General features: G+C 34.4%; 1 protein-coding gene across 1 annotated transcript; it reads left to right on the forward strand.

Annotated features, from left to right (window-relative positions):
- Positions 1–789: 789 nt before the first annotated feature.
- Positions 790–7,330, forward strand: LOC110785588 (pumilio homolog 5). Its single transcript, XM_021990055.2, has 11 exons — positions 790–990; positions 1,840–1,914; positions 2,011–2,536; positions 3,078–4,153; positions 4,246–4,387; positions 4,498–4,605; positions 5,140–5,352; positions 5,444–5,554; positions 6,086–6,280; positions 6,441–6,609; positions 6,985–7,330. The coding sequence occupies exons 3-11, from the start codon at positions 2,051–2,053 to the stop codon at positions 7,050–7,052; spliced, it is 2,568 nt and encodes an 855-aa protein (XP_021845747.2). The 5' UTR covers positions 790–990; positions 1,840–1,914; positions 2,011–2,050; the 3' UTR covers positions 7,053–7,330.
- Positions 7,331–13,722: the final 6,392 nt, after the last annotated feature.

The raw sequence follows: 13,722 nt of genomic DNA on the forward strand, positions 1-13,722 counted from the left end.
GGAGGTCTTCACCTTTTTCTTCAATTTTTTGTTTTTCAAGTTTTCAAATTGAGGTAAGAGAAATTTCCTGCTTAAGAAGGAATTCCAGGAAAATTGAATTTGGCACATCTCTTTGTAAGTGAATCATAAAAAAAACTGTGCTTTCGTAGCGGTGTACCTAAAACAACTTCTGGTGTGCCAAAATCATTTTCCTCACTATATGACTAGGAAAAGTGTATTTTGAGATTATTGATGGTTTCATGCCAACAAAAATGTTATATTTAGAAGCATTCTATGCCTAGTTTTAAGATGAAGTTTCATGGAAGGACATATGGTCATAGATTTCTTGGTTCATACTATTACAAAAGATAATGACAATAAGAATGCTTATCACTCCACGGGCAACGCGGGCCACATGTTAGTAACAGTCAAAACGACCACAGACAATTATTTAGAAATGCTAGTAACAGTCAAAACGACCGTAGACAATTATTTAGAAACGAAGGGAGTAAACAAGCCACAACCAAAATGAGTTTACTACGGAGTATACGGCGTCGTAAAATATTTTAATATTGGAAAGAATGTCAAGCACGTACTTAGTCAGGCTAGTCCAACATCAGGAGGAAGCTTTAAGAGTACAACTGAAGCCAACATGTTGACATTTTTGAACCTTTCTTTATCTTAGTTTTATTTAATGTTAATGGCAAAACTTCTATTTCGTGACGTGTAAGACTTCATGAATAAATTAAGTAACCAGTATTACTATTCAAAATTAAAAGGTATTATTTATTTTTCTTGCATCATTAAATACATTTTTAATTTATGTTCTTGCAACAACCAGCAGCAAAAGTATTCATATTCTATAGTTTTGGATATTATTTGATCAGAAGAGTTCTTCTTTTCTTGTTCTTCTCCTTCAAATTCCAAATTTCTGATCAAAATTCCCAGAAAGTTGGGATTTTGACTGCTCTAATTAAAGGGGTTTAACTCTCTGCCCTTTCTGGTGGGAAGGTAAGTTAGTTTTCTTTTGACAACCCTTTTTTTTTGACAAAAATTGTCTGCTAATTATTGTAATTTCTCATCATTTTGCTATTTCTTGTATTAATTTATAATAATTTCTTAGCCAAAAGTTGGATTATGATGGATTAACATGCTTGAATTTTGCTTGTTGATGAAGTAAAGTGATTGTTGACATTTTGTATTGTGCTCTTATTGTTCTTGCTGAGACAATGTAACTCTGATTATTGGATCAATTGAGACTTTTGGTTTGTTCAATAATGTTGGAATTTAATCCTGTGTGTAAATTTGATGAAGGACAGTGGACTTTTACATTTTAGCTACTTTAGCTGGTAAAGTCTAAGGAGACGTGTGTGGGGACGGGTTTTACACTTTTACCCTTGAAATTTGTTTTTGAAATCGGACGAGTTAATTTTATTAGGCGCGCCCGGGAACATGTTAAAAATCCATGGAGGACAAGTAAGGGTTGCATGCCTTATATTTGTATACTGTTGGTCTGTTGGACCATTTACAAGGGATGCCAAAGTTTAAGAACAGAAATTTACAAAAAGCAAATGAACTGTAATTTTCAGTGGCCCCTAATCAATTGGGACATCTATTTTAAGATGAAGGGTGTTGTTCTTGGATGATGATTGACCTCTTTATGTCGGGTTCTCGGATTTCTGTCAATAAACACATGTGGAAACTATTTTGTCCATTTTTCATGTATGATTTCAGAAGTTTTTTTGATTGTAATTTAGTCCGCGGTTTCAGAATTCACACTAGTTAACCATCATTCTATCACATACTAGTCATAGTTTGATAAATATGCGACTAATTGTAAGTTAACTCTGTGATGAACAGAATGTGGGCTACAAAGGGCAGGCTGCAGTTTTGAAATTGTAGTTTCTGAGGGGTTGAGGAAGCTTCCTATTAAGGGTGCGTTCTAATTCACCTGATTTTCACATATTTTTTCCTGAACTTATCTTATCTGAACTTAACTTACCTGAACTTATTATTTTTTGCTGAAATAAGTGGAAATAAGGGAACAAAACAAAGCCTAAGTTTAACAAGGATGACAACTGAGAGTCCAATCAGGATGTTAGAAAGTGATGACTCCAAAAAGTGGCTGCCTACTGTTGACTCTGGATTGTTTTCTTCACCTTTGCCTAGTAGAAGTGGTAGTGCTCCACCTACAATTGAGGGTTCCATTGCTGCATTTCAAGCTTTTATGGATCAAAGGAATTCAACTCTAACTAGCTCTAACAACGAGTTTTTGGACTGTGAGTCTGAAGAACAAATGCGAACTGATCCAGCATACATTGCTTACTACTACGCTAATGTTAACCTTAATCCAAGGCTTCCTCCTCCTTTAATCTCACGAGGGAGTCGTCATTTGGTGCAATTTATGGGAGGTTTTGGCAGTAAAAAAACTGAAGGTTTGTTGGCTACTCATAAGGAGGAACCTGAAGAATCCGTGTCACCACAACAAAGTTCTGGTGATCCGGAGGGTAGTTTTGTCCATGGTAAAAAGATGACAACATTAGCTGATCTAAAGGAGGTTTGTCACTTAAACTTGGCCATATTTGTTGAGATTCATTTGACTGATTTTGTGATGTTTTGTGTTAAAACTTTACTCTTAAGAACTTGTTAGGGTAAAGAGGCTTTGAGGAGCTTCTTTGTTTCTGATACTACCTATGTTCCACAATACATGCAACATTTCTTTTTGCACGTATTCCAACACGCTTCTTTGGACATTAATAATCTCTAAATGCGTATAAGGAAAAAATTATAAAAAGTTGATATTTGGAATCCTCGCAATGATACACGCATTTAACAAAATCTCACTTGACTATGTTTTTTCTTACATAATGGAGAAAGAAAGATTGTCAAAGTTGATTGATGAGTAGTGCACAAATGAGAAATGATGCATGTATTGTGAATTGGAGGTAGTATTAGCTAGCAGCTTTGGAGCCTGTTTTCATGCAGTGTTCATGGTTTTCCCTTATTGTTGGTGGTTTAGGGAGACTTTATTCAGGCTCCATACCCTGCATCATGATACTGGTGCTGTTTCAACAACTGATGATATTCTAAAAATGCAGGAATCACCATCTTCAGTTTCTGCTGATGTGCATAGCACCATGAATTCTTCTACCAGTCCTGTATTAACTCCTTCAAACTGCAGAAATGTTGAACCAGAGGATAATTCATCTATCCAAAGTAACATTGGGTCAGATAATTCTGTAGTAGAGTCAAGAATGAAATTACTGGATGTTTCAGGAGAATTACTGAGAGAGGATGACCAAAAGAGACGTGACTATCATCTACGCTTGATAGAGGAGAATAGGCTTCTTCCTCATCATCCTTCACAAGGCACGGCATACCAGCTTCCTGGATTCCATTCTTATACTGTTCCTCGAGGAATGTTTTCTGTTCATCAGAAGCTACTACCAGTTCATCAGTCATTCATGCATAGCACAGGACTTGTACCAGTACCAGTACCACCATTATACACATCAACAGCTGCTAATTATATGAATTCAGGAAACCTCTTTTACCCAAGTGTACCACTACCAGTCTTCCCTACTCCACAATCAGCTCATTTTGGCGGATTTCTTCAAGATAGTGCGTTTCCATTCCCAATTGATGCTTATTCCAAGGCTAGTTTCTTTAAGCAACAAATGGAAGCTTTACATGGAGGATTGAACCCATATACAAGTCAAGTTCTAAGGCCTTCTTTTGGTAGTCCTGTTCAAGGACAATCCTTTCAACAATTCCAACTGGATTCGCTTGCATCACGAAAAGACACTGTTGCAGGTTCTTCAGTAGGTGACAAGGAACTAAATCATCTTGCAAATAAACAGAACATAACAAGTGGGACCCACCTGAGATTCCCCGCCCATAGCTTAGCGGAGCCACAATTTGCAGTTCCTTCTGCATTACCAGGATCTTCTGTAACCAGGAATATTAATCAAGGCCTAGGAAATGATCTGAGTGGTTCATCACAGCATTCATCAAAAAGCACAGTTGCATATCCTGGATGGAAAGAACAAAGAGGATCTGAGAGTTCTGAAAATAATACTAATTCTAAAAGACAAGCTTTTCTTGAGTTGCTCAAATCCTTCAGCACTAGGATGCTTGAATTATCAGATATTTCAGGCCAGATTGTCGAGTTCAGGTACTTTTTTAGAACACCTTTTTGCTATGAATTTGCACATTGAGTTCTCCTTTTAAATAAATTGATGTGGTTGGATGTTTCACCTGGTGCAGCACTGATCAACATGGTAGTCGGTTTATCCAACAAAAGTTAGAGAGCTGTGGCAGTAAAGAGAAGGAATCTGTTTTCGAGGAAGTTCTTCCACAAGCTTCAAAATTAATGACTGATGTATTTGGAAATTATGTTGTTCAAAAGGTGCAAACTTCAGAACTAACCTCTATGTCTTGAAATGACAACATACATATTTAATTATTTGTGTAGGATTTCTGAATCGTGTTTCATCTGTCGTTAATTACTCATTACAGTTCTTTGAGCATGGAACTGTTGAACAGAGGAGAAAGCTAGGGCAGAAACTTACTGGACAGGTTTTGACCTTAAGTTTGCAAATGTATGGCTGCCGTGTGATCCAAAAGGTATCATCTCATAATCTCAATTCTCAAATATGATATGTAGTGCTCATCAGTAATAAAATAATTGGATACAGATTGATTTTTATTTTTTTTGCCAATTTCTTGTTCTTGTAGTTCAGTCTCTACCATGACCGGAACTGACATCCGTTATGCATGAAACTCTGAAGCCTTTATAATCTTATATGCATGATTCACATGCAACTTCCTTTCCTTTTGGTTCAGAAGTGAAAAGTTGGTTGAAGTTATAACATACAGAAAACCAGTAGAAGCTGTAGTTTTTACTTTTTACCAACCAAATCATGGTATGTGGAATTTGGAAAATATAGTATATTAGGAGTAAATGGTAATATGTTGTGTTGTAACTTGTAAGCCAGTTGTGAAAGGTTGATTGCTTGTTTTCTACATTCACCAACTATACTAAGAAATTGTGGGTGTTACTAACTATTACTAAGTTTCTATTATCTGTCTTGTTAACCAAAAAGCTTAGCAAAAACTGTCATTTTAAATTTAGCATTACTATTTCATTCATGGCTGCAGGCACTGGAAGTAATTGAGCTTGATCAGAAAGTGGAGCTTATGAAGGAACTTGATGGGAATGTTATGAGATGTGTTCATGACCAAAATGGAAACCATGTGATACAGAAATGTATTGAATCTGTTCCAACTGAGAAACTCAAATTCATTGTTTCTTCATTTACTGGTCAAGTTGCAACACTTTCATGTCACCCTTATGGTTGTCGTGTCATTCAGGTATCTTCAATTCGAACTTTAGTTTGTATGGATGTTATCTTGAATCAGAATCACCCTTTTTCATAAGATTTTAATGAGTTTGTTTGTATAGAGAGTTCTGGAACATTGTTCAGATCTGGAGATAAGTCAGTGGATAGTTGATGAAATCCTTGATTCTACTTCTGCCCTCGCTCATGACCCGTATGGTAACTATGTTACTCAGGTATTGACAGCTTACCATTATTAACACTCTTTCCTTGTTGCTGTTTTCATTTTTTGTGTTTATAGGAGCTTTCATGATACTCTTTGTTCTTTTCACCTCATTTCCACCTGTTTCAGATAAGATAAGTTCAGGAAAAATGAGGGTTGACCAAGTACAATTTATAACTAAAATAAGCTTTCATAAGTTCTAACAAGTTCAGATAAGACAAGTTCAGAAAAAATAAGTGAAAATCAGGTGAATAGAACGCACCCTATGACCATCCCCTCCCCCAAAAAGCAAGAATTCCATTTTCTCATTTCCTGTAAAATGTCCTAGGATAAGGCTTTGTCTGTTAATTCTACTCTACGGAACATCTTCATGAAAGAAGCCGCTCCTGGATGAATCATTTCCCAACTTTTTCTTGTAATTGTGTGATTCCTTGTCCACTTCAGGGTTTTATTTATGTGTACCTCAATACTTCATGCATCTTCATAATTTTACTCTTTATTTTCTGTTTTTATAAATCCTGATTGAACTTTTGACTTCTTGCAGCATGTTATGGAAATGGGAAAACCATATCAAAGAAGCCAAATCATTCACAAGTTAACTGGTCGATTTGTACAGCTGAGCCAGCATAAGTTTGCATCCAATGTTGTTGAAAAATGCATAATCTATGGCAACGATTCAGAACGAGATCTCATAATTGAGGAAATCATCACACAGTCTGACAACAATGAATCTCTATTGGTAAGTACTAAGTTGGCAGAGATTTCTATTCATGATTCAGAAACTTTATGCTCAAAGTAGAAAGTTGGTTTATTCTGTTTGCATCTTATATAATCTGAACTTATCTGAACTTTTTTATTTGAAAAAAACTTATTTGTGTTGTTGAACTGTGTTACTTCAGATGATGATGAAAGACCAATATGCAAATTATGTAATTCAGAAGATATTCGAGATTGGCTCTGAGAAACAAAAGGACATATTGCAAAACTGTATTCGATTACATCTTCCTGCACTAAAAAAAGTGACATACGCGAAGCACATTGTGTCTCGCTATGAGCAATTAGCAGCAGGTGGAGTCTTTCTTTCTCTAGTTTCTCTCTACCTTAACTCTTAATTAAAACTTTAATTTATTACTTCAAATTCAGTTGATATTTTTCCTGCACAAATTAGAAGGTGCACTTGGTTGTATGTAACTTTACATGCAACCGGGATAAACACACATTTTTTTGAATTTAAAAGCACATTTTACCGTTGAAAAGGGATGTGTTTTTTGTCTGTAATATGTGCTTTTAGTCGGTAAATATATGTTTTTAAACAATAAAAATGTGATTTTTGAAAGATTATATTACAAAATGACCCGGTTGCATGCAGAGATACATTTAACCGGTGCACCTTCTACCAAATTTTTTTCCTGCATGTCGTTACCCTCGATTTTTGAATTGCAGAGGGCTCAGAACAGGGGAAAGAACAGTTTGTGAAGTTGTCTGACAACAATCCGAGCAATTCTGGATGAGCTAACTTAATTGAGACGGCAGGCTTTGATTATTTTCCCATGGTGTGAACATATATAATGCATGGGGTTGATGACTCTGATCATCAAGTAAAAACACTGATGTTTGATTACTGTGCAGATTATCTTGTAAATCCAACCTTCTTTTGCTGTTTTCTTCTTCAATCTTTACCTTAATTTACTATCCAACTGTATTTATTTTCAGTTGTCTATTCCCAACTCTGTTCATCTCTAAGACTTGTTTGTCATCATAGAATAATAATATGTTAAATATTGTTACATATTTTGCGTTTATGAAGAAGTTTATGTGACAGGTGGGCTTGAATCTCCTACCTCACGTTTAGATCGATAATGAGGTGTTTATCACTAAGCTATAACATATTATATGTTATCGTTGCAAAAACAAATACTCCGTACTAATAAATGTAATAAAAGGAGAATTGATTAATAACATTTTTCAAATAAGAATAATATAAATGTTACTAATACAATAACCTGGGGTGACGCCCGGACCTAAACACTAATTACTCCTTAATTGTTCGCAAGTCTATGTCAGACTATTGTGATTTTTGGGTTTGACCTAGACTTAATCAAAATATGGGTCAGGCTATGATAAAAATAAATAAATAAAAAGGCCATTCCATCATGTTGGATCGGTTAAAATTCAGCCAATTTTTATGCTCAAAACCCATTATTTTGAGTAAAAATTGGGCTTATTGGTCATTTTTGGGTTGACGCAATTTTATGACTAAAATTGAATTTATGAGTCACCAAAACCCACAAAGAAAGTAAAATTGGCCACGTGGCTCAAAAAAGGGCCTAAAACCAACTATTTTTCAGCAGTTGATATATATATATATATATAAATATATATATATATGTATATATAGAGGAAGGCTCATGTGAGAACACCTCCTTTATGTGAGAACACTCTCCTATGTGAGAATAAATCTTGACCTTTGGATCATTTCTAATCTAACAGCCGAAAATCAAGGGATTACTAATGGCATTTTTGTAAATTTGTTCAAGATATACCCAGCCCATATCCTTCACTTTTCACGTTTATTTCTTTCTCTCTCTAACTTATGTTTTCTCGATCTCCCTGTTTTCTCTCCTCTCTCTTTTCTTTTGCCGCCATTACTGGACCTTAATCAAGGTCAAATTCATCTACAACTTGCTTCAGAATTCAATTATATTCTCGAATACATTCATCAAATTGCTTATTCCAAGGTATTTTATCAATTTTCGTTCAATTTTGCAATTCTGCTTTGTGTATTGTGTTTGATAATTTTTCGATTTCTGACCTAGTTTTGGTTGTCGATTTTGATTTCATTATTATCGAATTGCAATTATCTAATTATTGATTACCAAATTGCTTATTCTTGATTTTTTGAATTTGTGACCTGCTTTTTTATTTTCAATTTTGCGAGTTGTTTTTTATTACTGGATTGTTGATTTCATAATTGATTTGTTTTGTTTTTGATATTCTGATTTGTTTTCTATTTTGATTTTTGATTTTTGATTTTTGATTTGGATTTTTTTTGTTTTAGATTTTTTATTATCGAATGGTTCATGACAATTTGTTTTCTTAATTTATGTGTTCAAATTCGTATTTAATCATGTGTGTGTTTCATGCTTTTTGATTTACCGATCAGTACTCTTTCTCTGTGAGCAATGTCATCGAAAGTTCATCATAGTTCGTCCTCATCATTGACGGAATCAAGTGAGTTTTCTTATTAATGTGTCTGATGTTTAACGTTTTGAATAATCGCTTTAAATGTTCTGCATTTTTAACCCTATGTACACATTATACATGTTCTGAATTGTTTGTTTTTTAAGTATTTCTCGATTTGTTGTGAATAATGTACAATATGCAAGTTGTAAATTGTTTGTGATTTCTGAATTATTGCTTTACATCTTATGCATAATCGTTTAAAATGTTCCGAGTAATACTCATGTTTTTTAATAGTTGCTTCTAGTGTTCTGTATAGTTTTCTCTATTTTCCCGTGACATTGTTTTTGCTGTTCTGAATTATTGCTTTACATGTTCTGCATTTTTAACCCAATGTTCTATGGAAACGTTATATATGTTCTGAATTTTTTTTTGTTATTCTTTTCTAGATTTTGTTGTGAATAATGAACGATATGCAATTTGTTCTAATTCAAATGTAGTTGCTACTACTGAAGTAATTCCTATATTAAGTCCTGGAGTAACGAGAGAATGGATTTCGTGTTGAAATAACAAGAATTAGTGCTTGTGTTGTAGAAATGAGCTAGCGAACACACAAACTCAATATGAGCCCATAGTTAATGGCGTACTCCCGACTGCATTTATAAGTCCTACCTATATTACTATCCAGTTCGAAAAACCTAAATATCAGCTTCGCAGTGGTCCTTCGTTACATTCCAATTGTAAGGTGTATACTTCTGACTTCCATGTCGAGATTGTGTGTGTGTGTTTGTGTGTGGGCGCGTGTGTGTGTGCGCGTGGGTGTGTGTGTGTGTGTGCGTGCTATTGACTCTCCCATATTTGAGCTAGTTTTTGGGTTTGGTTGTATGGGAAGACCTATATCAGTTGGTTTAGTATCTAGACAACACCTCCTCCAATCGTCATGCTTGGTTGAGGCCAACAAGGTCCAACAGAAGGTCTACTCATGAGTGCCCTTGGATGGTAGATTATAGTGGAAGCAACATATGAGATTTGAGTCCCCCGCCAATCTTACTTGGAGAGAAGCGTGTGTTTGATGGGGGTCTTCAATGTACATTTTTTATCAGCAAAATACAAAATGGCGTGAAATAAGAGGAAGAAATTACCCTTGCTTATGTTCTAAATCACCCCTTCTTATGTTCTAAATCATCCTCGCTTATGTTCTAAACTAGGAACATCGCAAAAACCATCTTTTAGATATGTTAAGGTTTGTCCTGAAACCAACATTTTAATATTTCCGGTAGACGATTTGGATACCTTAACTATTTTCTGATACTGAAATGCGGGGGAATCCTTTAGGTTTGTATTTTTCTTGCATCTTTGTGGCTTCCTCTGGTCTTACTAAGGAAGTTGTAGTAACTGTGATTGCTCATGTACCATCATAGGTTCGGCTCATGGAGAAGTCTCTTTTCTTGTTAATATTGCTTCTAAAGTAACTGTTGCTAATCTTGTATCATCACGCGCCTTCATGTGCAACAGTAATGTTTTTTTTTTTGCTTCTGTATGTATATACTCCGTAGTATACATTAACCGTGTTCACCAATTAGTGTTAATACCATACTACTCTGTATATTCTTTTTTCTTGATGAGTTAGGCTAATATTACTTAGTGGCATCAGATCAAAACCCACACAGTCTTGCCCTTTTCTTATGTTCTAAACTAGCGGTGCATATGTTCTGAATTAATGTTGCTTATGTTCTAAAGGTTTATATTTGTTTTGGGATTTCATTTCTATTTCTTTACATAAGTAGTTGTCAACAATGAATAACTTGTTTGAATATTTTGTTAAAACCTATTAGCTCAAATGGTAGAGCAATGTGCCATTGCACATGGATGTAGGTTCAAATCCTACATAGGTTGTTGAGCAAACACCACTTATCTCCGATGTATTTATAGGGATAAGTCCGATGAGAGATTTAACCCCTTTCGCTATGACATATTCATCCAGCCCCCCCCCCCCCCAGCCAGTCAGTCAATAAAAACCAGTCATATTTATTTGTTTTTTCCACAGAAGGTTTGCTTAATTTATATTATGAGATGGGGCACATGTGACCAAAATTAAATAACAGATGCTCAAATGCACCTGTTAAATATCATCGTCCTCATCATCAAAATCATGAAATCCGATATTGTGTTTTGCGTGCATAGGCATTGGAGATCCTGTCTGCTGAAACCTCGGGGTTCTGCTGCATGAATTAAACCAGGCCCACAAGATGAACTCTAAAATGATAACTTAAGTTTCACGCCTCCTTCCGTTCAAGTGTAAGATTTCATGTTCTAAAGATCAAGGCTAGTGTTCTAAAAATGTATACATATGTTCTTAAATAAATAGAACATACTAAAAATTAAGCAGAAGTGATTCATAAGTAAAGAATCATCAAATATGAAAATTAATTAATATCATAAACAGAATACAAAGAGTTGCCTATGTAAGATTCGAACCTACATCATTGTGCAATTGCACAAAGCTCTACCGATTGAGCTAATGGGAAATGTCTCAAAACAACAAGCATTGAAAACCACTACTTACAACAACACCACAGACACAAAACTGCTAGTAGCAGCTAAACATAGCAAAATAGCTGCCCAACAAAAACTACCAAAATAGTTCAAATATTGAATAAATATGCAAAAGCACATAGCAAATGTTCTAAAAACCCATAGAAAATATTCTTAAAATCCATAGCATATGTTCTAAAACGCCTATTTTAAGGCAATGTATCCTTCTCTAGTAAAGACCTCAAACCCTAGTGAAGGCATCATAAAGTCACGAAGATAGTTAATTATTGAGATGTGAACTCAAGTCATTGTTGTAAAGGAATGCAAAAAAGAATATTTCCAGAGGTGTTTGGAAATATTACCAGAAGTTTGAGTATGATCAAGTACCAAAAATCGTGTTTTGGAACATTGAGGACTTTAAATGTGGTCCACCCACAACCAAGGGCACTTTCTTTAACAGGTTGTTGACAATCAATGGTTTCTCCAGGTGCTTGTTTGCCTTCTGATAACTTTAGAACATCATGTTATATAACTCGGAACATCAAGTTATATAATTTAGAACATGAAGTTATATAATTTAGAACATCAAGTTATTGTTGACAATAGGCTTATTGTTCCTTAATGGCATCTCTCACCTTTCTTTGGATTGTTACCAAAGTACATTATTCCTATATGTTCTAGTCAGTTAAACTTCATGTTCTAAGCAGTTAAGCTATATGTTCTAAGTTCTAACATAATGAGAAATAGTAATTTCATCAAATTCAGAACATGTGCACTTATAATTAGAACATATGCAATTATGATGTTCTACACAATAAGCTATGATGTTCTACACAGTGAGGTATCATGTTCTACATTCTTAACCCTCATGTTCTATAGTATTGAGAGTATAAAATATTACTCTAAATTGTTCATGAGAGTATAAAATAGTATAATGCTAAGCTACTTCAAAAAAATATAATTTTTCAGCAAATGGTAATAGATGCTCAAAGTTAAACTAAGAAAACAAATAAACAATATGATGTCAGGCTTCCATCAACGTGAGTGATGGGAGAGAAAAACATATGTGCCAGGAATTCAACTTCTGCCTCGATTCAACAAAGACAACAAAACTACACTTTCTAAGTGCTAAAGAAATGGTAAAGACGACAAGAAATGAACAAACCAATTCTATGACTGACTACCTAGTTCTAGTATTGAAACTTTATCCAAATGTACACTCTTCCATTAATTCATGAGCACAAAATCTCGTAGTCAGTCTGAAATGTGAATGCAGTGCAGTTTCATCTAAAATGTGAATGCGTTGACAAACCAAACGTGATCAAAACAAGCAACAAATCATATTTAATCTACAACCAGCATTCTACAAATACGATTTTGATTGACTTCCAAATTATATATTTTATATAATAAATACCAACATTTTCCATACAAAACGCAATTAAACATCATAAATTCTAGTATTAAGTGAAAATCAAATCAAAACAAACTCCCGCTTTGGTGAAAACTCTTTGGAGGGCGAAACTTATGGTATATATTGTCCAATCATAAACCGAATAATGAGATTAAAAAACTAATCACAAATACACGATGGAAAGAGTGCACTATGTATCAATAACCAACGACAAAAATATTGATGACAAATACACAGATGGAAAGATATAAGACTAAAATGATCTAGATTCGTTCTAAACCTTAGTTAATATAAGATCATATATATTCTGTTTCTGAAATAATTAGAAATTTGATCATAATTCACCACAAAAGCAATAAACTGGGAAAATCCAGTGTAGTTGTTCTACACAGTGAGCTATGATGTTCTACATTCTGAACTTTCATGTTCTAAAGTATTGAGAGTATAAAATTCGAAACATTCACGATTGTATTAAACATCAAATATAAGGAACATAATAAATCTTAAAAGCGCAATAAACATTCAAAACTTTGCAGACCAAATAATCACAAAAATAAATTCCGGAAAATTTCGAAAAAATAAAAAATTAATCGAAAATTAATAAATAAATTTCGCTAAAATTCAAGCACCGAATTCTTACTCTTGTGTATCTTCTGGATTTTTTTGATGGTTTTTCATGTTATTTTTATTTTTTTTGCTGAAAATCAAAGGTTAACGAAAGGTAACTTCGATTAATGTATAAAAACAACGAAAGAAGTTCGAAATTAGGTTACAAATATGCTTACCTTCGTCGTTCGTATTGTTTTTCTTTTCCATTCATCTTCAATTGAATAAATTAGGTTAAAATTAGGAAAAATTGTAGAAGGAGAGAAGAAATGTAGAACAATTGAACTCAAATTTACCTTAAATCAACAATTGAAGCTGCAACGAAGGAGCGCTTGGCTGTTTTGTAGCTGTGATGGTGGTTTCCTTCAGAGGAGAGAGAAAACTGCGGGGAGAACAGAGAGTAGTCACAAAATCGCGTGAGAGGGAGAGAGTGAATAGGGAGGGTT

Source organism: Spinacia oleracea, chromosome 1 (assembly GCF_020520425.1).
Source record: "Spinacia oleracea cultivar Varoflay chromosome 1, BTI_SOV_V1, whole genome shotgun sequence".
NCBI classification, from domain to species: domain Eukaryota; kingdom Viridiplantae; phylum Streptophyta; class Magnoliopsida; order Caryophyllales; family Amaranthaceae; genus Spinacia; species Spinacia oleracea.